General features: G+C 43.0%; 2 protein-coding genes across 2 annotated transcripts in view; one reads left to right on the top strand and one right to left on the bottom strand.

Annotated features, from left to right (window-relative positions):
• The window catches only part of ABRAXAS2 (abraxas 2, BRISC complex subunit), a 20,741-nt gene extending 13,408 nt beyond the window's left edge, over positions 1-7,333 (bottom strand). Inside the window, exons 1-4 of the mRNA XM_075155262.1 lie at positions 7,204-7,333; positions 5,969-6,059; positions 2,913-2,949; positions 348-414 (exon numbers count right to left, since the gene is read on the bottom strand). Of these exons, the coding sequence (XP_075011363.1) occupies positions 348-414; positions 2,913-2,949; positions 5,969-6,059; positions 7,204-7,275 (267 nt within the window). The 5' untranslated portion in view covers positions 7,276-7,333. The remainder of the gene's footprint in view (positions 1-347; positions 415-2,912; positions 2,950-5,968; positions 6,060-7,203) is intronic.
• Positions 7,334-9,542: 2,209 nt separating this feature from the next.
• On the top strand, positions 9,543-17,948 carry EEF1AKMT2 (EEF1A lysine methyltransferase 2). Its single transcript, XM_075155259.1, has 6 exons — positions 9,543-9,647; positions 10,017-10,082; positions 10,750-10,864; positions 14,788-14,895; positions 15,790-16,006; positions 16,788-17,948. The coding sequence occupies exons 1-6, from the start codon at positions 9,550-9,552 to the stop codon at positions 16,913-16,915; spliced, it is 732 nt and encodes a 243-aa protein (XP_075011360.1). The 5' UTR covers positions 9,543-9,549; the 3' UTR covers positions 16,916-17,948.
• The last annotated feature ends 6,649 nt before the right edge of the window (positions 17,949-24,597 follow it).

Genomic DNA, 24,597 nt, shown 5'->3' with positions numbered 1-24,597 from the left:
AAATCAGCTACATTTTTCTTGGTTTCAGCAGCAGAGTATACAATCATTATGCTACGTGTTTAGCTCAGAAATTTGAGTGGGTTAATACTAGCCCTTCGCTTTTGGAGACCTAAACTTAAATCCTTTGCATTTCTTCAGGACATTTAGGCATTGCCCCCAATTTAATCTAAGTACCACAAGTCCACAAACTTCTGTACAGGATAAGCCTTGGGTCAAAACAAACCATCAGATTTGTGAACGAAAATATTTTTTTCTGGTTAACTACCTTTGTTTGTTTGTTTTCCAAAACCTCTCTTTCTTATTACAGGCTCTAACAACTAGAACAGGAGGAAAGAGAGAAAACTTACTTTTCTTCGGTCTTTAAGAATCCTGTCCAAACTCTCCTCATTAACCTTGCCTGCATAGTCATAAAAGCTTGAACGAAAAAGGAAGAGAGAAAGGTAGGTACACAGTTTACACACACATATTATACATAAAGTAAATAATTTATACTTGACTGTTCTTCAAATAGATGGCATTCTATACATTACAAAGCAACTTCTATAGTTTTACCTTTATCAACATAGGTCAGTATTCACACCACCTACTTAAGATATCCAACTCGAGTACTACATAGAGCACAGTCAGAAGCCTAGGTTGACTGCACAGCTAACAGACAGATGCAGTTGCTCACAGAGGAAGATGCAGAGCATTTAAATTAGATGCATAAGACCAGCTGGTGTGAAAACTCTAAGCCCTTTTAAACCACTAGTAATGAAATACAAGATACCTGTAATTATTAGTTTTAAAATGCACCTATTAGTTTGATGCCTAGTATTTCACTGCCAGCCCCTACAAGGGGTACGCACATAAATGGACTGTGTAATTTTATTTTGACCAGCATTCTGTAAAACCCTGCTTTAAGAGGCCTACCTGCCAAAGAGGAAAGGAAAGCAGGGCCATTTTACATGCAACTACAAATCTTGAGCTCCAGTCCTGCAATTAGACACTCATGATCGGACCCTTGAAGCCAAGACAGTTATACTGAGGTTAGCAAGAATCCAAAGTATCATGGTCTTTCCATATGGCTCTGCTTACAGAACTGAGGCCAAACCCTGGCAAGTTGTTATTTTGAGGACATGACAGATTTAAGAATTTATAAATCTATCAACACAGACAGGTTTATAAGTTCAAGTAGATCACACTTCAAGATAAAAGAAAAAACATTTGAAAATAGATTCCTCCTTGACTTACCTGCAAGTCCTTAGTCTCTTTCAAGAGCTGATATCACAAACACCTAAAGCAGTGCAGGAAAACACTCTGTTTTAGAGGTCTATGATCTCAGCTCTTGTGTGTGTGGGTAAAAAGAAACACAACAGAAAATCCTGAGCTCAGTACTTGGCTGGTAAATAAGGGTGGAAATAAAATCTGTTTCAAGATACATGTTATTGTGAATATTAAGACTACAACTAATTACTAATTTGAGATACTACATAATATTTACATAATCTTTTCAATTCATGTTCACAATATTTATACATTCTTGTAAGTAGCAGATATCCAATTATTTCTCTTTCTATGCTTTATAAGAGTAATTTTCTTATGGGATGAGCAACTAGTATGTAACAAAACACCTTCATTTGAAAATTGCACAGACGAGAAATCAGTCCTTTTAAAATCCTTCCTTCTTATTCAGTTCCCACATGTTGGTAAAAGCACTGGAACTAAGCCTGTTATACTCGACATCAGCCGTGTCAGCTCACAAGAATACAGAGTGGGTGAGTGATAGGCCTCCTCACAGTGGCTACACTTAAGTCAAAAGGATAAGGTGGAATGTCCCCAAATCAGCATCTGCTACAACTAACGGAACAGAGAAACCAGCAGCATGCTCTGGTACTGATAAAGGCTATATGAGCTGTGAGAGTTTCCCCTGTGCTCTGAAGTAAATAAATTCATCAGTTTTCTTGTGCAGAAAGCATGCAGTGGAATACAGACTTCTTCCCCTTCCTCCATGAGCTCAGTAACTAACAACCAATTTCTTGACTGGGGAGCAGCAGTAAACGTGATCAGTTTTGATATGCACTGCACAAAGCTTCCCTAGGAATCAGAGTCTACTAGACACTAGGATATTATCTTGATGTGTAGAGACTAGCATTTAAACCACTGGGTTAAGAGTACCCCCTCTGTAATTATCAGATAGCAAATGATAGCAGTTTTTCTTTCTAATGTAACTAATGTCAATCATAATATCTAAGGCATTGTGTCTTCTTAATTGGCTGGAAATCTCTAAACAAAGACAAGAGGAGATTAATTGGGAATTCCTTCTAAAAAGAATTTCTAGACAGCAGTTTAGAAGCCATCACTGTGTAACAAGTGAAGATGATAGAGAAAAGCTACATATAAGTAGATGGAAGCTGCTAAATAGAATATATTAGACCTATATTTCATTTAAATTCTGGTGTACAGGAGATCAGAAGGCAAAAAACCTAGTAAGCTGAAAGTTTCAGAATAATTAGTTGGTGCAAGTCAGCACAACTAACTACAAAACCAGGTCCAAGCAGAGCTAACCTAAGACTACAATAATTTAAATTGGTTTTGACATTCATCCTAATTATCACCAGTCAGATCAAATCATATCCTACCTCCACTAACTACACGAGGTGGAAATTCAAAGAGAGAGAGAAATAAGCCTGTACTAGCTACCTCATCACACTTTCTAACCTAACATTTTATATTAAGGTAAGTGCTACTAAAACTGTAAACTCATACTCTCGTTGTCATGGCTGATGCCATTTACACGTATTCCTTCAATATCATCAGATGAGCAAACAATGCAAACATTGGTAAGTACATTTGAAATGCTAATATATTTCAGTGAGCTACCTATTTTTATATTCTGCAGCTAACACGGGAAGACAACAGAAAATGCTTACCTAAAGAGTTTTGAACAAGGCTCATGGTTATGGATTTCTGTAACAACAAACAAAAAAAAAAGAGACATATGTCCAACTGCTCAAGGTAAAGAGAAATTACAGTGGCATACCTTGCATGAACTTTCCACATCACAGCTACTGAGCAAATAAACATTTGTGTCAGACCGCACACTGCCCTTAATGTCTCAACAACACTTGATGACACAGCACCATACCCAGAAAACTAGCTTCTCTTTCTAATCTGCCGTTTTACAGAGGAAAATATTTTAACGATAAGCAAGACATACACTTTCTCAGATACACACAGATATAGCTGAGCCTCAGATACACGCTTTTGATACTATTTTATGGTTGTAACCTCCTCACAAAGGCATTTATGATTTTTTTTTCTTTTTGATACACCTTTCCACAATAGATTACTTGCCTTCATATACACAGTTTATTACAGCAGCAATTAATAAAAAAAGGGATGGGGAAGGGAATCACTGAAATGTTATACATTGGCGTATTTAACCAGGCAAGGCAAATAGACTCTATGATGAGAAAAGGGGTCAAACGCCACTCCCAAACGGTTAGCTGCAATTTATAATTCTGTTATATGAAGTATTAAAAAGTCACAGCAGTATTTTTTTTTCATTGAAGAGATTGTAATAAATGCTACGATGCTTATTTAAGCACGAAAGCTTGTAACACGTCAGTAATCTCAGAGAGGAGCGAGAAAAGAGCAGAAATCCAATCCACATTACCTCTCTAACACGAAGCACGACTTACTTTTTTGCGGCATTTAGTACTTCTTTAAAGTTCTCCTCTACTCTGACTTTTCACCAAATACAGCTTATCATTTATTCATATTATTATACCTTGATCGCATAATTTTTGCCTGAAACTGTATGTGCTCAGACTGAATAGCACTTATGTAGCAATAATATTTCAAGCTCCTATATCAGAACCCCACTGGAGAGTTTAGCAACAACTTTGTTTAGACTCTTCCTTCCTGGAGAGTGACTCACCACCTGCTGTTCTGAAACTCGCGGGCTGCTCACGATTGCAATCTCAGCAGAGTCAGAAGCAGATCACAATTCCCAAGAACAACAGACTACACACATTAACATCTCAGCACATTTAGCCACTACCAAAACAAGGCCCTGAACATTCATGGCAGGCGTACTGCCTGAGAAACCGTACACTTTCACTGGCAAGAACTCCTCATGATGCTGCTGTTATAGTTACTGACTTTCTTTATTTGGAATTGTTTAAAAGTGTATCAACCCTGTATTTTCACACTGGCAATCAAGAATCTGTGGAAGTGATTTGCTAAACAAAGCCAGTAAGTTTAATTATTCCAGCTTAGACCAATTCCTTCCAGAAGTATATTGACTACAGCTACTGAGAACACATTCTCATGTTATCACATTGCTACATAGACCTTGTCTTTTGAAAAACAAGCCTACTGCTCAGAACGCATGAAGCGGCCATCATTCTAAATTTGAGTTTTACACATTGACTTATTGTATCTCTCTATATATGTACTATATATACACACATATATACTCAAACACCACCACTAAGCTTTGAGACAGCAAACATGTAAGAATGTTAAAACTCATCTGTGACAACAGTGCCACAAAACTGTCAATGTCAGTTCATGAGTTGATCTGGGAATTCAAGAGTTAATGTTGATGAATTAATATTGAAGTAAAAATTTGGTAAACAAAAAGGTATCCAGAAGATCTCCAGGTACTCGTAACCAGGAATGTGACAAGAGAGTTATCTAAAAAGGGAATAATTTTTAACGCCACAAACACTTGGTTTATGAAACCACGCTAAGGCTGCAGTTGGTGACATTACTGTACTGCACTGTCAACAATAACTAAGATCAGTTGCCACTGAATAGTCATGTCTAGTTTTGTCTGAACAGACATAGCTATCAGCTGCCTTCCTTTATACAACACTTTGATAGTGATTATATACACACAAAAAATCCTATGCCTTAATTTTTTGTAATTTAGCTCCATTAATTAATTGTAATTAATTGACACTTCACTCCGTCAATGTATTACCTATGTTCCCTTAGGAATAACCGGAACAGGAAACTACTTAACATTCTGGATTCTTGCATACACAACCATCACTACTTTCAGGTGACAAGTATCTTGAGATGTAACACAATATAGTACACACTTCCACAGATCATTAGTTCTGAATCAGAGTAACATTTAAGCGTCAATCACAAGATATTTGTGTATTATCTAAGCTTTATGCAGACCCTGCTATGTTATCTGCAATCAGATCCACAAAGCCAGGTATGTACACATTCGGGTTTTTAAAGAAGGTTTAGATGTATTTTAACATCGGGTTATATATATACATAAACAAAAAAGGCATTTTCTTTCAGAGGTTTCCTATTTGCTATAAACCATAGAGCTAAAAACATGCAACAGCTTCTCACTCGTGTATAAAAACATCTACTTCAACCAACAACACTTAACAGCAAGATCTCAGATCTTCTTTCACTTTTCACAACAACAACAAATCAGCTCTACAGTCCTTGTGCTTATCAATAAAGTAAATTGTTTGACAAATATTCCTCAGCAAATCTTGCTGTGACAGTTTATGATGTCATCAACTACCAGCCATCCATCCAAACCCTCTACTGGAAATTTGCCCCCTTTCAGTATTAGTAAATCAAGCAATGCATTTATTTTATTTTGAGCGTATGCTTGTATTTAGGCAATCATATCAAGCAGGAAACTCCCTGCAGGACCAAAAGCCAAATAAATAATTTCTCCATCAAGAAATGCAGATAAATGTCTTCAATGAACGATCTTTTTTCCACAAAAGGAGATGCATAAAAACCCCATATCTAGCAAAGGACTGTTTCCTTTCCTCACATCTCAACCACACTGTAAACACACACTGTAACAAATGCAACTCTGAAAGGCTGGAACATCTTGTGCTGAACTCACAAGTGAAGTAATTAGTACTGAATTATTGTATTGAAAATGGAAAAACCGAACAGTGCTTCTTTCAAAATTTCTCAAAGTTCTATTACTTACCAATCACTTGTAGAAATTCAGTGTTGCTGATCTGTGAATCACTAATGCTAAAGGTCTCTTCTTGTCTCACCTCTCCTAGCAGAAATCCTTCCTACAATTTCAAGAGAGAATAAAAAGACTAAAAATAGAAAAAAAACCCACTATACAGTCATTTACTGTAACTTTCTTCGCATTAAATGGAAGAATTAAAACAAAAATTTAGGTTGAAAGATGTATCTGAGCTGCAGCAGGTATAACCTGTCCTTAGGTTTACCGAGACTGATCTTCTGATTTACCAACATCCTTTCACAACACTATAAGAATAGGTTGTTCAAAAATAATATTCTACTGAAAGCTTCCGTAGGTAACACACAACTTATATAAGGCAGACACAGATTACATAAAGAAGCAGTCCCAGCTACACAGGCACGGGGCGGATGAGGAGGAGGCCGGAGCAGGGAGCAGCGCACCACTGCTGCTCTGTTCCTTCAAAGCTAAGGGGAAATGGAGTTTACATCTGCAGAAGCTTACCCAAATTTACCTATGGAGATTGGGCTGGACCTTGAACAATACCAGGGATCATAAAACTCAGAAGGTAACTTTAAGTCATCTTCTATTCTCCATCCCCGCCCAAAATGAGGAAGGAGAATAAGCAAGAATCAGGTGCCTTTGGCATAAGCACTGAAACGGCAGTGCACCGTTTCCTGGTGCGGAGATAAGGCAGCAAGCTCAGACTTCTAGTCTGAGGGAGTTATAAACACCCCGGTTCTGCCTTGTAACCTGGATTCGTTACCGGTGCTGGAAAGCCAGCGCTACTGCAACACGCAGGCAAACACACGCAGCTCTTACACACGCGTGTTCTGCCTACAGCCGATTTCCTGCACGCCCTGGGAGCCCCGCACCGGCGGGGTGCAGCCCCGCGTCCATCCCCGCGATGCCCCAGAGGCGCAGGGGCGGCCGACGGCCCCGCCAGCAGCGGGTCTGCAAGTCACCCCCCACCCCCTCCCAAGCCGGGACCGGGCGGCGCCCCGCGGCCCCCGCAGCCACCTCAGGGCACCTCTATGTCGCCGGCAGAAGCCCAGCGCGGCCGCTACCGCCGGCCGTTACCCCCGGCCGGGGCCCGACCGGCGGCGGCGCGGGCCGGCAGCACCGCTGCGGCGGCCCGGCCAGCCGCTGCTCGGGGAGGGAGGCGAGCCCCGCAGCCCGAGAGACGCCCCGCCTCGCCGCGCCGGGAAGCGGCGGCCCCGGGCACCTACGTGGTCGGCGCTGCTGTTGGCGCTGTAGTAGCAGACGGAACTGAACGTGTAGCCCGAGATGGAAGCCGCCATGATGGAGACCACCGCCGCCGCCGCCGAGCCCACAAGTCACCGCGCGGGCGCTCGCGGCCCGCCCACTTCCGGCAGCGGCGCGGGGGCTCCTGGGAAGCGTAGTCCCGTCCCACACTGGGGCCGGGGCGGGTGGCTGCCCCTCGGCGGGGGCACAGGCGCCGTCCCGGGCCGGTCAGAGGGCTGAGGCCCAGCGCCATGCGGCAGGCAGCGAGCTGGGCGGTTTGGGCTGGGCTGCAGCCTCCTGCCTCCTCCCTTCACCCGAGCCTGGGGCCTGCCGTGCCGCTGGGCGGGCGGTGGGATGGTGCCGGAGGGCCTGCGAGCGCCAGGGGGAAAGCGTGCTGAGAGGAGTGAGCGTCCCCGAGTGAGGAGTCCTCTGCAAAACCCGTAAAATGAGGCAGTTGGGTATTTCATGTAGGGTTGGAAAGCCCAGGTGAGGTGCTGCAGAACACGGACACGAGGAGCAGCACAGGAGCTGGCTGAGCAGCGTTGCCTTTTTTCACTTCCATCCGTTGGATTTTCCAGCTTGGGCACCCTGTTATGGGATGTTTTACACTTACTAAGCCCCCAGGATTCTTCTTTTTCATTTTGCTTCGCAAAGGAAAAACGTTTCAGCTCTGATTTTGCAAACAGCATCCTCTTGATGACATCCTGCGATGCTCCGAGCTTCACAGGTGCCTGCTGGTTTCCCTCCAGCATGGGTATTTCCCCGCACAGATCATCCAGCAGCGGGGTGGCACTGTTATATAGGATCGTTTAGGTTGGAAAAGACCTTTAAGATTATCGAGTCCAACCGTAAACCTAACACTGCCAAGTCCACCACTAAACCATGTCCCTAAGCACCACATCTACACGTCTTTTAAATACCTCCAGGGATGGTGACTCCACCACTTCCCCGGGCAGCCTGTTCCAAGGCTTGACAACCCTTTCGGTGAAGAAATTTCTCCTAATGTCCAATCTAAACCTCCCCTGGTGCAACTCGAGGCCATTTCCTCTCGTCCTATCGCTGTTACTTGGCAGAAGAGACCAACCCCCACCTTGCTACAACCTCCTTTCAGGTAGTTGTAGAGCGATGAGGTCTCCCCTCAGCCTCCTCTTCTCCAGGCTAAACACCCCCAGTTCCCTCAGCCGCTCCCCATCAGACTTGTGCTCCAGACCCTTCACCAGCTTCGTTGCCCTCCTCTGGACATGCTCCAGCACCTCCATGTCCTTCTTGTGGTGAGGGGCCCAAAACTGAACACAGGATTCGAGGTGCGGCCTCACCAGTGCCCAGTACAGGGGCACGATCACCTCCCTGCTCCTGCTGGCCACACCAGTTCTGATACAGGCCAGGATGCCGTTGGCCTTCTTGGCCACTGGGGCACACTGCCGGCTCATGTTCAGCCGGCTGTCAACCAGTACCCCCAGGTCCTTTTCCTCCGGGCACTTTCCAGCCACTCTTCCCCAAGCCTGTAGCGGTGCCTGGGGTTGTTGTGGCCGAAGTGCAGGACCCGGCACTTGGCCTTGTTGAACCTCATACAGTTGGCCTCAGCCCATCGATCCAGCCTGTCCAGGTCCCTCTGCAGAGCCTTCCTACCCTCCAGCAGATCAACACTCCCGCCCAGCTTGGTGTCATCTGCAAACTGACTGAGGGAGCACTCGATCCCCTCGTCCAGATCGTTGATAAAGGTATTCAACAGGAGCGGCCCCAGTACTGAGCCCTGGGGAACACCGCTCGTGACCGGCCGCCAACTGGATTGAACTCCTTTCACCACAACTCTTTGGGCCCGGCCGTGCAATCAGTTTTTTACCCTGTGAAGAGGACGCCCGTGCAAGCCATGAGCAGCCAAGGCATGCCAGGCACACGTACACTGCCGTTGCACTGCCGTTGCCTGCTTCTAATGCCAGAATTATTACTGGTTTGAAAATAAATTACAGAATGTAGCATTAAGATATCTTGCAAAAAGCCTCGTGAAAGCAAACACATTTGTGAAATTTGAAATTCATAAATAATGAAGAGCATAAATCCTTTTTAAAAAGATTGCGCTGATTTTAGGTGATCCATACGGATTGCAATGATGAAAATCTGGTCATTTGGAGCCTTGCCGTTTCTTAGAAACAAAACTATAAAACACTTCGATTTTTTGAGGGACTTGACCCCCCGCCCCCACGGCGCCGCGCTCCCGGCCTCCAACGGGCAGCGAGCAAGAGTCCTCCGAGCGCCAGAGCGGCGGCCGCGGGCCCTCTCGCCGCTGCACTCTATGGTGCCGAGGTGCTTCCGGGTCGCGCGGGCCGGGCATGGCGGTGGCGGGGGAGCGGCCCGGGCGCCCCGCGGGGCCGGGCCCGGGGCGCGGGGAGGAGCCATTCAGCCCCTCGGTGCTGGGCACCAGAGAGCAGTGAGTGGCGGCACCGCTGCCGCGGGCGGGCGGGGGCGATGGGCCGCGGCGTGGCGGGCCCGGGGCGCTGGCCAAAGGCGGGGTTCCTCCCGGCAGCTCCCCGGTGGTGCTGCCCGGGGAGCCCGAGGCCCGTATTGCGCCCCAGATACTCTCGTATGGTAGCCGTCAGCCTTCCCTCTGTGGGCATCGCCAGCTCGGTGCCTGCCGGACAACGTGTTCCCGAGCAGTTCGTCAATTTGGATGATGCAGGGGACATAAAGCGGCTCTGCTACATGGATACAGCCTTCCCGCCCTTTCTTCCCCTCACTCTTGAATCTAAATCTTTTCCAGTGTTCATTACAATGTCCTGTCCTTTCCCCCCACCTCTAGCTGGGATGCTGCGTATGAAAGAGAACTGCAAACTTTTCAGGACATTGGAGATGCTGGTGAAATTTGGTAAATAAAATAACTCCACCGGAGTGTTTCTATTATTTCGTTTTTAAAGTAGACATTGCAAAAACACAGCGAGCAATTTGGTGCATTACCGAATAGTTCTGGATGTTGGCAAAATCCAAGGTCAGGTTGGACGGGGTTCTGAGCAACCTGATCTGGTTGAAGATGTCCCTGCTCATTGCAGGGGGTTGGACTAGATGGCCTTTAAAGGTCCCTTCCGACCCAAACCATTCTGTGATTCTATGAAAGTGATGAGAAATTTTAATCTCGAAGCCACCAGTTCTTCTCTTGCCCCGTTCTGCAGTGCGAATTTCCAAGTTGCTCTTGGACAACTGTCGTTACACAGAAAGTGAGCTGGTAGTTACGGTATATGTTACTAATAAATGTTCATTTTATCTCTGAGCTCAGGTTTAACTAGTCAAGTTGACAGTGCTGTCGTCTTTTTTAATATATGGAGGGCTTTTTTAATATATGGGTGTTTCTGTGAGGCCATGTGATTCATTTTAACTTCAACAAAGCAAACATGGAATATGAGCTATGTCAGTTGTTACCCAAGTGCTTCAGTAAGAGGCGCTTTGCAAAAGCTGGAGAGAGGGAGTGATGAAATAAATTTGCTGTGCCTTTTCTACGTCTTTGCTGTCTTGATTAGCTGATCCCTTGTTTTTAATAGGTTTGGAGAAGAAAGCATGGTTCGCATAATCAGATGGTTGGAAAAACAAAAGGTTCCCCTTGACAGCTCTGTACTTGACATTGGAACTGGAAACGGTGTTTTACTGATTGAATTGGTTCGTATATTGCAAAGTTTGTGCTTTTGCTACAGAATCAATGCTGTTTAGTAGCATTGTAGTTTAAATACAGTTCTCACAAGTGGCAGCAGTAATCATGGAAAGCTGTAACTTATGTGAAAGACAAAAAGCAAGCAACCTAAATTAAAACTTACATTGTGTTTTTTCCCCATCAACAGAACACTGGTTACTGTGCATCAGGTTTTGTATTTTCATTTAAGATTGTAAGTGAAATTAACTCAGTGCTGTTGATATGCCTTAAAGAACATCCTGTCACAAAGACGAGGCATAATTGCAAGTGGCTGCCAGGCAGCCTGTGGGACTTGGGTGTGTAACTCCTCGCAACAGCGGTGCTGGTAGGGGGTTTTAAAGGTGCAGACTAGCAACAGAGTATGTGTGTTCTCCTACCAAATGGAAATACCTACTTTTTTTGCTAGATGTGCTCAAACTTCTAGTTTCTTCGTACTGCCCAGATTGTCAGTACTTCAGATTTCTAAATTTACAGTATTTCTTTAAATCAGTCAGCTTGAATATCCTTTATTTTAACTTTACCTTCCTGTTTTCCTGTACTTAAAAATGCTTTTCTTCCCATTGTTGTGTCAAACACCCACAGGTAAGGAAATTGAGTAATACACAAAGTACTCTCATATGCAAAACCAGACCCTTTCTCCATACTCAGTTCTGATAATAATACTCATTATCAATGTAAAAAGTGGTTAAAACCAAAGTTTTTATGTAAATTACTTAAAAAGTTGTTAACACTTCTTTTTAAGAGGTATCCATTTCTGTCAAGGTGGAAACCAGGTATGTTCTGAAGTGTTACATGTTATTATTACACAGTGGTACAAGATGTTTAGGAGCTGCGGTATTTTTTTCCTGTTTTTGATTGAATACAGGAGAGTTGGTAAAGAAAGGAGCTGTCATACTGTCACAGTTTCTGTTGTTCTACGTTCTCCATTGGCTCTATTAGTTACTGTAGAAATTGAAAGGGCTGGAAGTCAAAGTCAGATTTATAATGGAATTTTTTTTAACATGGACTTTGATTTTAGAAGAGTTTAAAGCCCTTATGGAGACTGGCCGCTACGCTGCAGCACAGGAGAAGTCATATCATCAAAAGCAGAAATTGCTCGTCTCATTATGATAAATTAATTTTGAAGCCTAATAACGATGATTGTTAAATGCAATGCTAGCTAGCTCTATTATTGTTGAAACATCCAACAGAAAAATCTTATTTATAAGACTTCAATTTTATACTGGCACCACTTACAAGTCTGAAATTGATTTTCATTCCGTAATGGGAAAACGACAGCCTGTTAGCTTTTAAAAACTATTAAACTGCCTTAAAAGCACCCTCCCCCCTTACATTAAGCACCTCAAAGTACTGTGGTTGCTTCAATAGGAAATTTTCAGTCCAGTTCCCATTTGAAAAGTGACTTCAAAAATTACATTGCTTATTGTTTCTAAATAATTCAGGATCTCACTTGCTCACTTGATGCAAAAGAAATTTTTTGCGCTAGCTGCGAGGCTTTGAAAATCAAGTTAGTATTCTTTTGGCAAGCACATCAGCTGCCGTAGAACAGTTCTGCCACTGGAGTTGGACTTGATAATGTGATAGAAATGGGATACTGAAAACAGCAGTCAGACTTCAGTCATGTAGCACTTCTGTAAATGGGAGCTGCTGAGGGTATGTATCGGACGTCATCAGAACCGGGAGAGGTGCCACAGAGTACCGTTCATTGGGGAATACTGGGCCCTGGCATGCCATTAGCAGTAAAGAATAGTGTATTAAGAAAATTACTCTTAAATGCAGCTAGGTCTAAGTGAGACATTGGCAGTTCCGGCAGGGAATATTGCACAAAAAGGAGGCAGAATAGCCATCTGAAAAGCAGGTAATAAATAAAGTGAAAACAGGAAAGACTGCTGTATCCTGTGTAAACTGGCCCCACTACCCAGCTAGAAGGCAAAACATCCAGCATGCTGCTAATTGTCTTCCATGCGCACACTTGCGGGGATCTGCCTGCCTGTAACCTCCAAGAAAAATGCTGCTGGAGGCTTCCTCTCGTCTTTCTGCTTGCTGTGAGGATCTCGGATACATAAGCGGGACCCCTTGCTATTTTTATATGTGCAGCAGGACATGGTCCTACCCCTGCTAACTTCAGGAATCTGTGTTGATGACCTAATTCTTTTGCCTTCCAAAAATTCCTGCTTTTCTAAGGAAATGTTGCTGCCACATGGTGCTCTGACCTTCTCTTCTTTTTTCTGAGTATTGTGGAGCCAAAGTATTGAAAAACTTCTCTGAAGTGAAGGATATTCACCACCCAAGTGCGGGTGTCTACCTGCCAGCACCAGAAACCCAAACACGGTGCAGTGCTGATAACATTGCAAACTACATTCTGCTATTTAATCTGCTTTTTCAAGCAGCAGCAGAAGAGTGTTTCTAAATACCACCTTCAGGACAGGAGTCCAGTTGCAGGATGCAGCGCAGTCATGTTTGGCACTTGAGTGAATGATCCCTTCCTGGCCATATGTAGTCAGGCCATACAGGTTTAGCAGCATTTAATGTTGTTTATCCTTAAACTTTCCTTCTCTGCCCTGGAGACTATAGGAGTGAATGGGAACTCCCTGAAATGACTCAAGCTCTTCCTTTCCAAACAGAGGAGCTGTTGTGGGAACTACTCTTCCACCCCCAAGTCTTCAGCACAGGCATCTCAGGAAGCTTGCTTTGCTCTGGGGAGGAACGTGGGCAGAAGCCTGAGCAATACGCTGTTCTTCATCAAATGCAAACAACATGGTCTTTGTGTTTAGCTGAAATTAGTCCTCAATTAAGAACAGCTGGCTAGTACTGAGCTCACACGGGCTGAAGGGCTGCTGGAAGGAGGAAGGACCGTTTTAAAAAATTCTTATTGTAGTTTTCCTCCCTGTCGAGGTATCAGCCTTTGGAACAAGTAGATACGCAGCTGATTGCTTAATGCTAGTTAAAGTCCATGTATTGTTCAAAACCAAACCAAACCCAAGCCTCCTCCCTCTCTCTGCTGTTACTGCCTGCAGCTGGCCATAAGATCCTAGCTCTTCCTGTTAGGTTTGGATCTAGCCAGACCAACCGACACACGTGATACCCAGATCTGGTCGCTTCTACCTCGGAGTGAAAATGTGTCACTGCCCCCCTCCCATGTGCCCAACTCCAGCTGATGCAAGGGACCCACCTGCTTTGCAAAAGGGTTGCTAGGATCTCACTGCCTGAGTTTGCTGAACTGGGTTATCGTTATCTACTCCAAAGTTAGATTAACACTAAGTCTCTGTATGCTCTTTTATGTGGTGCATAACCTGCCTGAAAATTGCTGATACAAAGACCTTGTGGCATGCAAATAATTGCATTCAAATAGACATGAGCATGAATAATTAGAAAAATGTAAGGTTTTGCAGTCGATTTCTGTACTAATAAAATGTATTACATATTTTGGCTCTTACAATTTGGGTTATAAACCAAATAATTGCTCAATCTCAAATGTTATGTAAGTGTCAGAGAGGTTTTCTTCTAGTTTTGAAGCATCTGGCATGGCACATGTTGTCATCACTGAAAATTCCTGGTTTCTAGGTTACTTTTGGTGCAGATAAGAGAGCCTGTTCCCCTTCAGGGTGTTACTTTTCACAGTTCTGTTCAGTTTTCCACTTGTTGACATGAACCAGCTTTCAGTCAACAGTTCTTTTGATGAGGTATTAGGCAGAATGGAGTTATTTCAGCTCATTCCCCCAGCTATTTAGCTCTTGTAATGGTAACAGGATTAAAAATGAGTAAAAGTTTGTTTTTTTTTTTTTCTCTGTCATTAAGAGGAGGAGAGATGAGATGGATTATAGATAGGGAATACACTCGTTGGATAAAAAAATTGCTAGCACACTGATTAAGATTCTCTGCTTCTGTCTAGGCAAAGTCTGGCTACATGAATCTTACTGGGATTGATTACTCTCCTTCTGCAATACAACTTTCAGAAAAAGTGAGAGAGAAAGAAGGGATGTCTAACATTAAATTAAAGGTAAGTTTTGAGAGCAAGTTTATTGAGGAAATAGAAAGCAATTGAACCCAAGATTAAATGACCTAATTGATATTCAGATGTACTCAGTGTACTATGTTAATAATATCTTTTGACATTCATTTGTGAGAGAACTCTAACCAAATAAATCTGTGTTTACAAGAAGATTTTTGGTCTTCTTTTTTTCTGTTTGTAACAGTCATTAGGGCTAACAAGATTTCCCTGCTTCAAGCAGGGAGTAGAATAGTGGTTTGCCATTTGGCGAGTTCTGTATTTTAGCTGCTACCTTCTGAATTTCAGATTTGAGATAGAGGATGAAATCCTTAAGTGATAGAATCCCTACCAGTAGCTGTGCAGCAGGAAATTCGAGAGGCCCTGCTGGAGCAGGGGGTAGGACTAGCTGACCTCCAGAGGTCCCTTCCAACCTCAGCTATCCTGTGATTCTGGGACTGCCTTTCATGCTGAGCTCTCTCTCTGCTACGCTGTTTTATCCTCCAGCTCTGTACCTGTATGATGCCTCTGTTCTTGTATGTCAATTGTGATCTCTTTGTGGTAGGCACTGTCTATTCTTCTGTATTTGTACAGTGCCTAGCACGCAGCACCTAGGAAACCAGGGATCAAAGTCCAAATAATGATTTAAAGAATGAACTTCAAGTATGTTAGTTTGAGCTTTAGGTGGATAGGTGTATACATGGGCTTTACAGCAAATAGATCATCACATAATATGTAGAGGAGAAAGAAGCTGACATGGTATTATAAGTGTGAAAAGCCTGTGAGTTACCCTTTCTTAAGCACACCTATTGTCAGGTTTGAGGCTTTTAAAGTATTGGTTTGCATTAAAGATTCAGGAGCTCCTGAGTAGAAGATTGTTTTCACAGTTGTAGACTTCTGGTTTAGGTAGAAGACTTCCTGGCTCCATCAGCTGAGCTGTCAGGATTTGAGATTTGTATTGACAAGGGGACTTTTGATGCCATAAGCCTTAATCCTGATAACGCGGTGGGAAAGAGGAAGCAGTACGTGAGATCTCTCTGCAGTGTATTGAAACCAGAGGGCCTTTTCCTCATAACCTCTTGCAACTGGACCAAGGAGGAGCTGTTGAACGAGTTCAGAGAAGGTAAGCAGTTGAACAGAACTATCTGCCAACTTACGGTTGTTCAAGGATGCGATGAGTAAATTTTAATGTCTGTGTTAGCATATTGACTTTCTCACATCAGGATTAGACAAGGTAAAGCGATTAGTAAATGCTTCAGTTTATCTTCCCTCTGTTTTCCTCAGGAATTACAGCTTCTGCGTTTGCCAGAGCCAACATGCCAAGGGAGGGCAGGTTTTGTTACACTTTGGGGGACGAGGATTTCGGTCTAGTTACATTGAGAAAGGAGAGGGTTCTATAGCCGGCTGATACTTTTTCTCTTTTGGTCCTTTATTACCAGATCCAGTTCACCCATCTGATTGCTTTGAAATTGGGATGACATTGTTACCCCTATTTACTGGAACTGGCAGTCTGTGACCATGAGCTTTTTTGTCACCTCCTCAGCGACCTTTCTGATCCACTGGAAAGGGTGTTTTTTACAGGCCGGTTAGCTCTCATGCCTGAGGCTTGAAACTCAGTGTGGATCTAAAACAACCGTCCCTTCTGGGGAACTAAAATTACTGGCAAGTTACCATCTTTTCTGCCATTAATTTGTGTGAGTCAGCCAGCTAAGATTTTTATTATCCATGGAAGGGTTTCAGCTGTATAAAGCAGCGGTGCAGTGTAACAATACAGTCCTATAAACTTACAGGGTAACTGACTTGCAAATTTTCCAGACGAATGAAGAATGGTTTGCAAAGGGTTATCCAAGAGGAGAATAAAATGACTTCCTTCTAATAAAAGCATTTTAATTTCTGTCTGGCAGGATTTGAAATTCTGGAGGAGCTGCCAACACCCAAGTTTTGCTTTGGAGGAAGAATTGGAAACAGTGTAACAGCATTGGTTTTCCAAAGGAAAAAAGTGAGGCCATCCATCTTGGACAAATTAGATTAGTTGAGAAAAGTCTGAACTTTAAACCTGACAGAAAACCTCAGGCACGTGTGTAAATAAATGCTCTTTGAGTACACAGTAAAATGCTATGTATGGAACTCTAAGGGACTATAAAACATTGCCCTAGAAACATTTCAGCTTTGCATAACTTGCCCGTAAATTTTGTCCTTGCTACAACCTCACTTGTTCTAGGGAAGCTGCAAGTTTGTAAGTGAGAGAGAAATAAGGTGTTCTAAATACGGAGACTAGTATAACTGAATGATATTTGTGTTTGGAACATAAAGATTATCTGGTATTTAATTTCTGTATTGGTAATCAGTGAGCAATAGAGGTAAAGGTACTCTACAAAGCAAAAATCTCATTTCTCTGTTGTATGGTGTAATAGGGAACCAGCTTTTGCAATGTAAGTCTGGATCTTTTATTTTTTTCTTAGGTGAACATGCATGTAGCTGTTAAGGAGGGAAATGGATATAAAAGCCGTAGCACTTGCAAAAAAAGACCAGTTAGTACTTTAATTTCAGGCTTTCAGAGGTTCTCAGACTCAGCGTAGTTCTGTCTCCACTGCAATAGCTCAATTCTTTTCCCACAGAGGGAAGTTATTGAGTGTTTTTGAAAATCTCACTTGCCTGACTGTGTGCATGCTTCATCAGTTATTTCCACTGATCCCATAAATATATAAAGGTGTGATGTTACAATCTCGCTAGCATGTGACATATACCTCTTTTGTTATTAATTTGCTATATAGTGATGTCTCAAGAGCCAACAATGACCGTATGTTTTCCAGTGAATTTCTCAGGACAGATTTTAGCTGCATAAATCCAGAAGAATTCAAAGCATAACTATCCACCCCTTTTTCCTTTTATTTTTTTTAAACTTCTCTGTGTGATCCTGTTGCTTAATTTCTTTGCCTTTATTTCTTCTGTTGTTTTATATTTTCAGAATACTACTATTGCTTGAAGGGTAGGAAAATGAGATTTCTTTATGCCTTGACAAACACATTTGCAGGTGACAATAAACTTGTTCTTTCAAACATCAAGGACGCCCTATTAGGCAATCAGGTTTTGTTTCACAGGCAAGGTCAGAGAATTGTTTGCTTATCAGAGAATTGCTTCTCCTAGTTTCCAGATTTCTCCTAGTTCCCAAGAGATCTTTAAGGGTCAAGAAATACTTCTAGTCCTTTCCTGGGATAGGAAATAAGGCATTATTTGTACAGCGGTGAGTCCTCCTTCTGTGATCCATCTGGTGATGTCTTCAAGGTAGGAATTCTAAATTCTACATCTTTTTGCAAAATGGGATATACTGGTTGGACGAGTGGTCTACCAGTAGTGGTGAGAAAGTTTAGTCTCTTTGTATATTTGGTCGGGCTGGGGTTCCTGACTCAAGTGCCAAAACCACGGTCTTGTTACCATTTGGGTAACTATTGTAGTATGATGTACTGCATCTGCCCAGCAGGCTTCCAGCAGCCAACAGGAGTGCTATGAAATGTACGTGGTAATTTAGACAGAGGATTTTTTTGATGGAGTAGTACAAAGGATTCAAAGTACACTACTGATAACAACCTCAATAAAAAGACTATGACATTTTTGTAGCCAATTTGGCATCAGGTAGAGTTAATACAAGCAAATTTTAATTGGCAAGTACTCTGGCAGGATGTGTTTAGGGCATCTGTTTTATACCCATCTTTATTTTTTGCTAATGAAGGCATGATATGTATTTAATCATGGAATGAAAATAAATTCATGGCTGTCACGGATTTTCTTTTAATCAATTAGGAGGAATTTAACTGTAGATTCACACTCCATAAGGTTCAGAGCAAGTATTGTTTTCTCCTCTTCATAGCATTGATTATTATTAGATTTTGTTTTCTAGGTAATATTTTTATATCGTTTGTAAAGCTAAAAATAAGCTTCCTAAAATGGTTACACAGAAATTTTAGCATCAGAAATCATGTAAGTGTGTCATGCAAGTTGTATGATCAGCCACTTTCAATTAGTAGTTTTAGCAAGGCATTTGGAAGCAATGATAGTAATTCACTATTTTCTCTTGCTATCATGTTGCTGGTTTTCAAATGTTCTGAACCACTATTGTATTTCTTTTTGTAATTATTTCTCCCATATGAATAAATTTTCCATTGAGGAGGCTTGTTAAGTGGTGGGGAAAGGCTGAGAACCAGTCTCCTCTTCCAGCCTACCTCATTATTTGCCCAGGGTCATGGATTATTGAGGGCTTCCACTTCAAGCATCTCCCTGCCACTTCTGGGCTGTATATAGCTCCATAGGCAGCAAGCCTTCAGAGATAGCATCTGGTTCCTCTGCTTTACCTTTGGCATTACGGGATCCAGTCATAAGGTGGAGATACACAAACTAACATCACCACTAAAATGTCATCGTGCCGCCTGAAGGTGTCATGGGCCTATTGTTAGGAGCCTTAAATGCTGGTTGTCTGGAGGAGTTTGGGACAGGAATGTGTTTTTCCCATGGACAAGGGTCTGGCCTTTGTCTATAGGCAGTTGTCTTCATGTCTCTGTGTTGTTTGAGACAGAATTCACGTGCCTGTCTGCTTCTCAGGTCTATATAAAAGCTTTGTAGTAACATGCCCAAGAAAGCTGGAAAGAGCGAGCCTGCAGATAGGTGTCTTTTCAGGGGGGAAGGGTGTGGAGGGGAAAAATGGAGTGGCCCTCACAAATGGAAAGGTTTTGATTCCTAAATTTGTAGTGGCCCCTCTTGAGTCTCAAGCGAGCACACAAGCTGTTGCTTGAACCTAATTTCTGCATCTGATCTGTAGGTCACATATTCTTTGACAGGCCTAAGCACTTTCAAGTATCACTGGAGAGAAGAAAAATGCTTGTAAAACATGTTTTAGGAGATTTATTTTATGGCAATAGTAACCAAAGGCTTACTATTTAAAATCTGCTCTGTTGGAAACCTGGTATTTTTTGAATAATGGGGTCTAGCTAGCAGCTCTAATACTGACTTAAGCAATGGCTTTTTACTGACTATAGGATTTGGAAATGATATGTCAAAGAATGTCCTTGATTTGGGGCCATTCATCTCGCTAGATGGTTCTTCGTGAAGGTATGATTTCTAAATGTTGATGCTTCTCAGTGAAAAACCTCTTTAAAAAAAAGAGGCAGGGGAATAAGCAGTGGGTTAGGAGGAGTGAGTCTTTGCTGGTAGTTTGGGGAGTGCTTCATGGTAGTTCATGAAGGCTGGTATCTTCATGACTACACAGTTGTGTGACTCTTGGTTTCACCTGCAAGGCCAGACTACAGGAGAATAAATGCAGCATTTGAAATACGTTCTACTCCTATTGTTTTGCTATCCGAAGACTGTGTATGTGATTTCACTGTCAAATATGAGGTTTGTGGATAGTAAACCTAACATCTTCCATGGATCTCAACAGCAGTTGAGCCCACAGACTTTTCCTGCAGTACCAAGCTTAGGCTGGATGATGCTGCAGAGCTGGCATACCTTTCTGGATCTGGGTATAGTTTTGCATAAAACGTAGGCAGAACAGAAAGGGTTTATGTTCCCTTGTTGATCCGCAATATGCCAAAGGATGAAATTCTCTCAGTGCCAGTGGGCTTTGCACCTGGCGCCATGAGCCAGATGCCAAAATCAATGAGATGCCTGGAAAGTCTGGAACGGGAAGGGAGGCATTAGCCAGTGTCCTCCAGAGGGATCCAGAGCCTTGAAATGAAGTCTTTCCCTTTCTCCCTAAGCAATTAAACCTCAAGATCGGAGGCAAGCTAGATCTCATCTTCTCAGTCAGGTGTTTTCAGTGGTGGTGTGTGCAACTCCAGTGATACATGAACTATTTGGAACTGGTAGTTGCGAGCTGGGTTGCATGGATCATGGTAGCCTCTCTCTCTGTACTGACCTTTTCTTCCAGGAAGATGGAGGATGGCTTGTAGTACATAAGCCCTAACAAGCAGCACCTCCACCAACATCTGTGTCCGGCGCAGCTCAGACATCCGATACCTGACTGCTGATACCTGCTGTTGCCAAGCAAACTGCATTTAGGGATTCTCTTTTTGAGGCATTTACTAGGAGAGGCCATTGTATTTGTTGTGGGGCTTGTACTACTGAAAGAGCTTGGAACATTTTACCCTGGATTTTTATGGGGTGTATCAGGGAAGTGAACAGTCAGGATGAAGTATCTGAAAGAGGAGGCGAAGTGAAATTAGTGAAATAAGTATTGATTTGAGATGTCAGATCTAGGGGAGTTTCTACACGCTCTGCTAGAGTGTAGGGTAAATAGGTTCTCAAGACAAAAAGCCTTTGCCCTTTCAGCATCACAGTGCTTTCTTGAAGTAAATACTTTTATAATGATGTTTATATAAATTAAAAAGTGAGAAATACCAGACATGAAAATCATGACACAACTGAATGAACACAGAAAATCCAGAGGGAAGGATAATGTTCCCTTATTCCTCGACTTCTCTCTTGGTGACCAACTTGTTATTTATAGAAACTATGTTGATTTAACGGTCCTTAAGGAGCAGAAACAGTCAACTGCATTGCTGTCTGTAGGCTGGTTTTTGAATGTTAATTTTTTTTGTAAGGCTTAGAAGATATGGAATTAATATTCTGTTCTTGAACTTCAGTATAATTCTGTGGTCTAAAATGAAGAATTTCTGGGAGCTACAATTTTTTTGAAGTGCTGTTGGGTTAAATCAGAAACACTAACAGAGTTATGGCAGCTGCTCTTCCAGACAGGGCCAGCAATGATGAAGCATGTAATTACAGGCTTTCTATCCTGTCAGGAGAATATTTCTTCAAATCATTATCGAGAGCATCAGGTTGAAATAACTGTTTGCATTACGGGCTCACCCTCTCGATTTCAAAACCAATGTTGCAGCACCATTTCTGAAAACCAGGAACGGCCAGCTGCCTTGATTGTATCATAGGATTTGGGGTATTTGACACTTATAGCGACAGGAGACTCTCAGCTTTTTTTACTTTCTATTTTTCAAAACAATTTTAAAAAGGAGCTTTCAGGTGTTTTAATCCTGCCATTGCTATCTACAGGACAGCTGGTTATACCTGAGTTAAGAAGTGCATGTCCCACCACACAGGTCTCAGGTGTGAGTCTCAGGAGAGCAAATAAGGTGTGCAATAAACAGTGCTGTGAGCAGGCTGCCCCACACCTTCAGGTAATAATAAGGTGTTTCAAAGACTGACCAGAGGATACCAATATGGAAACTGTGCCTATGGTACAGGATTTGCTGTACAGAATCAGAGTGCTTAGAGGTTGGGCTGACTTCTTCAGAGGGTTTGCATTATCCTTGTCTTTAAGCAATGAAGAAGATTCTTGTCTGAGGGAACATGTCCGTGGCTGGAAATTGAGATGTTCCCTCATACAATTTGCATCCAAATTATTTCAGTTCTGCACAGGTTTCTGGTGCAGGTCGTGACGTCTGTGGGCCCGAAGGGTCAAAGGCCTGAATGGGCAAATGAGGTGATGAACTGAAACCGCTCGCTTAAAACAACTGGGCTTTGTGTCCAGGTGTACAAAGTGAAGCCACGTGTGCAAGCTAGATAGATAACTGTGAAGCTACGAAGCTGGCCTGACACTGATCTTGGCAGCTTCTTTGGAGTTATTTTTACATAAGGATGAGTTCTTGAATAGCTTTTCTGGTACATTAGGCACAGCAAGCTTTTCTTCATCGCCGACACTGGCTTCCCTGTATTTCCACGTTCCAGGAATGCACTGGCAGCACTGTAGCCATTGTAAGGAAAATCTGCGTATATATACTCTGCTATGTCCGTTCTACTGTGTTCCAGAGTGCCTGGTAAAAGACTGCCAAAATTTATGCTATTTCATACCAGACAAAATCTTCAAGTATGGTATTTAGCAACGTACAGCAAAATTTTCAGTGATTTGGCACTCGGATTGCTTTCCTAATCTTGGCATGCCGAAGGTAAAGAACACAACTTGCTACAACAATAACTGCTTTATTTTATAGGCCCTCTAAGCATTTTAACATATCGAATCATCTCCTGTAAAATACGTGGAAAGCGCATAGAAAATAAACGGGCCAGGGTATTTTGCATTGCCGTAAGGAGACCTGCCTTTGCATTCCCATTGCTCGCTGCCTTTTCTGGGGTAAGAGGGGAGGAAGGCTGCGCCGCGCAGCGTTACCTACCCCTTGGCTGAATGGGTGGTATGGATGCCTGCGGAGGGGACGGCTCTGTCGTATGCCTTGGCTGGAAGTACGTTGAGCATGACCTAACCCTTGTGGGTAGCAGCTAAATTGAGGAACAATTAATGGATACCTAGGGCTTTCAGTGAAAGGGGGTGAGGTGTTATAGCCTCAAGACAAAGGAGGAAAAGGAATGCTGGCGTGTTTTATTTGACACAAATAAGGAAAAAGCCAACCTGTGGCTTAATTTCCATTTGTTAGGTAACAGTCTAGCTTGAAATGAGCCCATTTCTAGGTTACTGGAAATTAAATTGAGTGCTGTCAGGCAAACAAATGATGTAGCCGCAAGGTAGCATATAAATTCTGGATAATCGCAAGTGCATAAGCCCGTGCTGGAGAGCCAGAGCTAATAAATACTAGTGAGGGAACAGAAACGAACTTCAGCACAGTCACTGCAGCGGCCAAGTATTCATGGACAGTGTCACATGTCAAGCAGAGGTAGGAAGAATGTGCATTTGTTGAGTAATTTGAAATGTTGATAGGGTTGTGAACTGAAACCTCTCATTAGCAGCACAGAGACGTGCACGCATGGTGTGATAAGCCTGCATCCAGCCTAAAACCCCGGCCAAGAAAAGGCAGGCTGAAGGTTCATCAGTTAGATTTTCTCTAATGCTTCCCCTAAAACACAAGTTGGTGTTTCAAGCAGAAGGATCTAGGCTCTTTCGCCCCAATTTGCAATAGTAATTAGCCTCGCTGACTGCTGCCCTACCCTAGGGCACCTGAACTCCATGGGTACTGCATTTCTGCTTATCCAACGTAGCGTGCTGCTTTTGGGCATGTCCACAGCTGCCTTGGTTTTTGTGAGTGATGGACAACTAACTCTTGGCTTATCTTAAGCCGATTCAGACGCAAACATGGCTGACAAAGGCTGATTAGCGCATTCAGATGAGAGGAGGGTTCACATATGTATTTCATGGTCTATTTATTTTATCCGTCAACTGTTTCCATTGCACCTAGTCTGGGGCAGCCCATAGCTCAGCAGTCGTATGCTCTCCCAAGGCAGGGAGAGAGGCAGCAAGCAAAGCAGGGAGCCGAAACACAAAGCTGTTGCATGTGTGCAGCAAATAACCTGTGAAATAAAAGAAGGATTTTTAGGTTTGGTGCAAATCCCATCGTATACCAAATGTGCTAAGAACTACACTCCTCATTATAACCCCCTCTGCACAGCAATGCTTCACTTGTTTAGGGTATCGGGTCTCCTTGATTCAGATAGATACTTCCTGACCTGGAACACATTGATCGTATTACAGAGATGTGCTTGTTCCCTGGGTATGAAATACTTGTTAAAAATACTTCTGCTCGCTGTTATTTAGATTCTGTGAATTTCAGGATCTCCCCTGAAACTGGAGTGTGGCTTCTGAAACTGGTCTCCATTTTGTGCTGTTGGAGACCTTCGGTGGAGCCGAAGCTGGTACGCGGTACCCAGCACAGCCGGTGGCTGGGACATCAGCCTGCACCTGGGACGCTCCGACTCTCTGCT

Source organism: Calonectris borealis, chromosome 7 (assembly GCF_964195595.1).
Source record: "Calonectris borealis chromosome 7, bCalBor7.hap1.2, whole genome shotgun sequence".
NCBI classification, from domain to species: domain Eukaryota; kingdom Metazoa; phylum Chordata; class Aves; order Procellariiformes; family Procellariidae; genus Calonectris; species Calonectris borealis.
This window is presented reverse-complemented; position numbering and strand designations above follow the sequence as displayed.

Coding starts and splice junctions, on each gene's coding strand:
- EEF1AKMT2 (XM_075155259.1), top strand. CDS start 9,550: ATGGCGGTGGCGGGGGAGCGGCCCGGGCGCCCCGCGGGGCCGGGCCCG. Junction 10,865..14,787: donor GTGTTTTACTGATTGAATTG/GTTCGTATATTG, acceptor GCTTCTGTCTAG/GCAAAGTCTGGCTACATGAA. Junction 16,007..16,787: donor GTTGAACGAGTTCAGAGAAG/GTAAGCAGTTGA, acceptor TCTGTCTGGCAG/GATTTGAAATTCTGGAGGAG.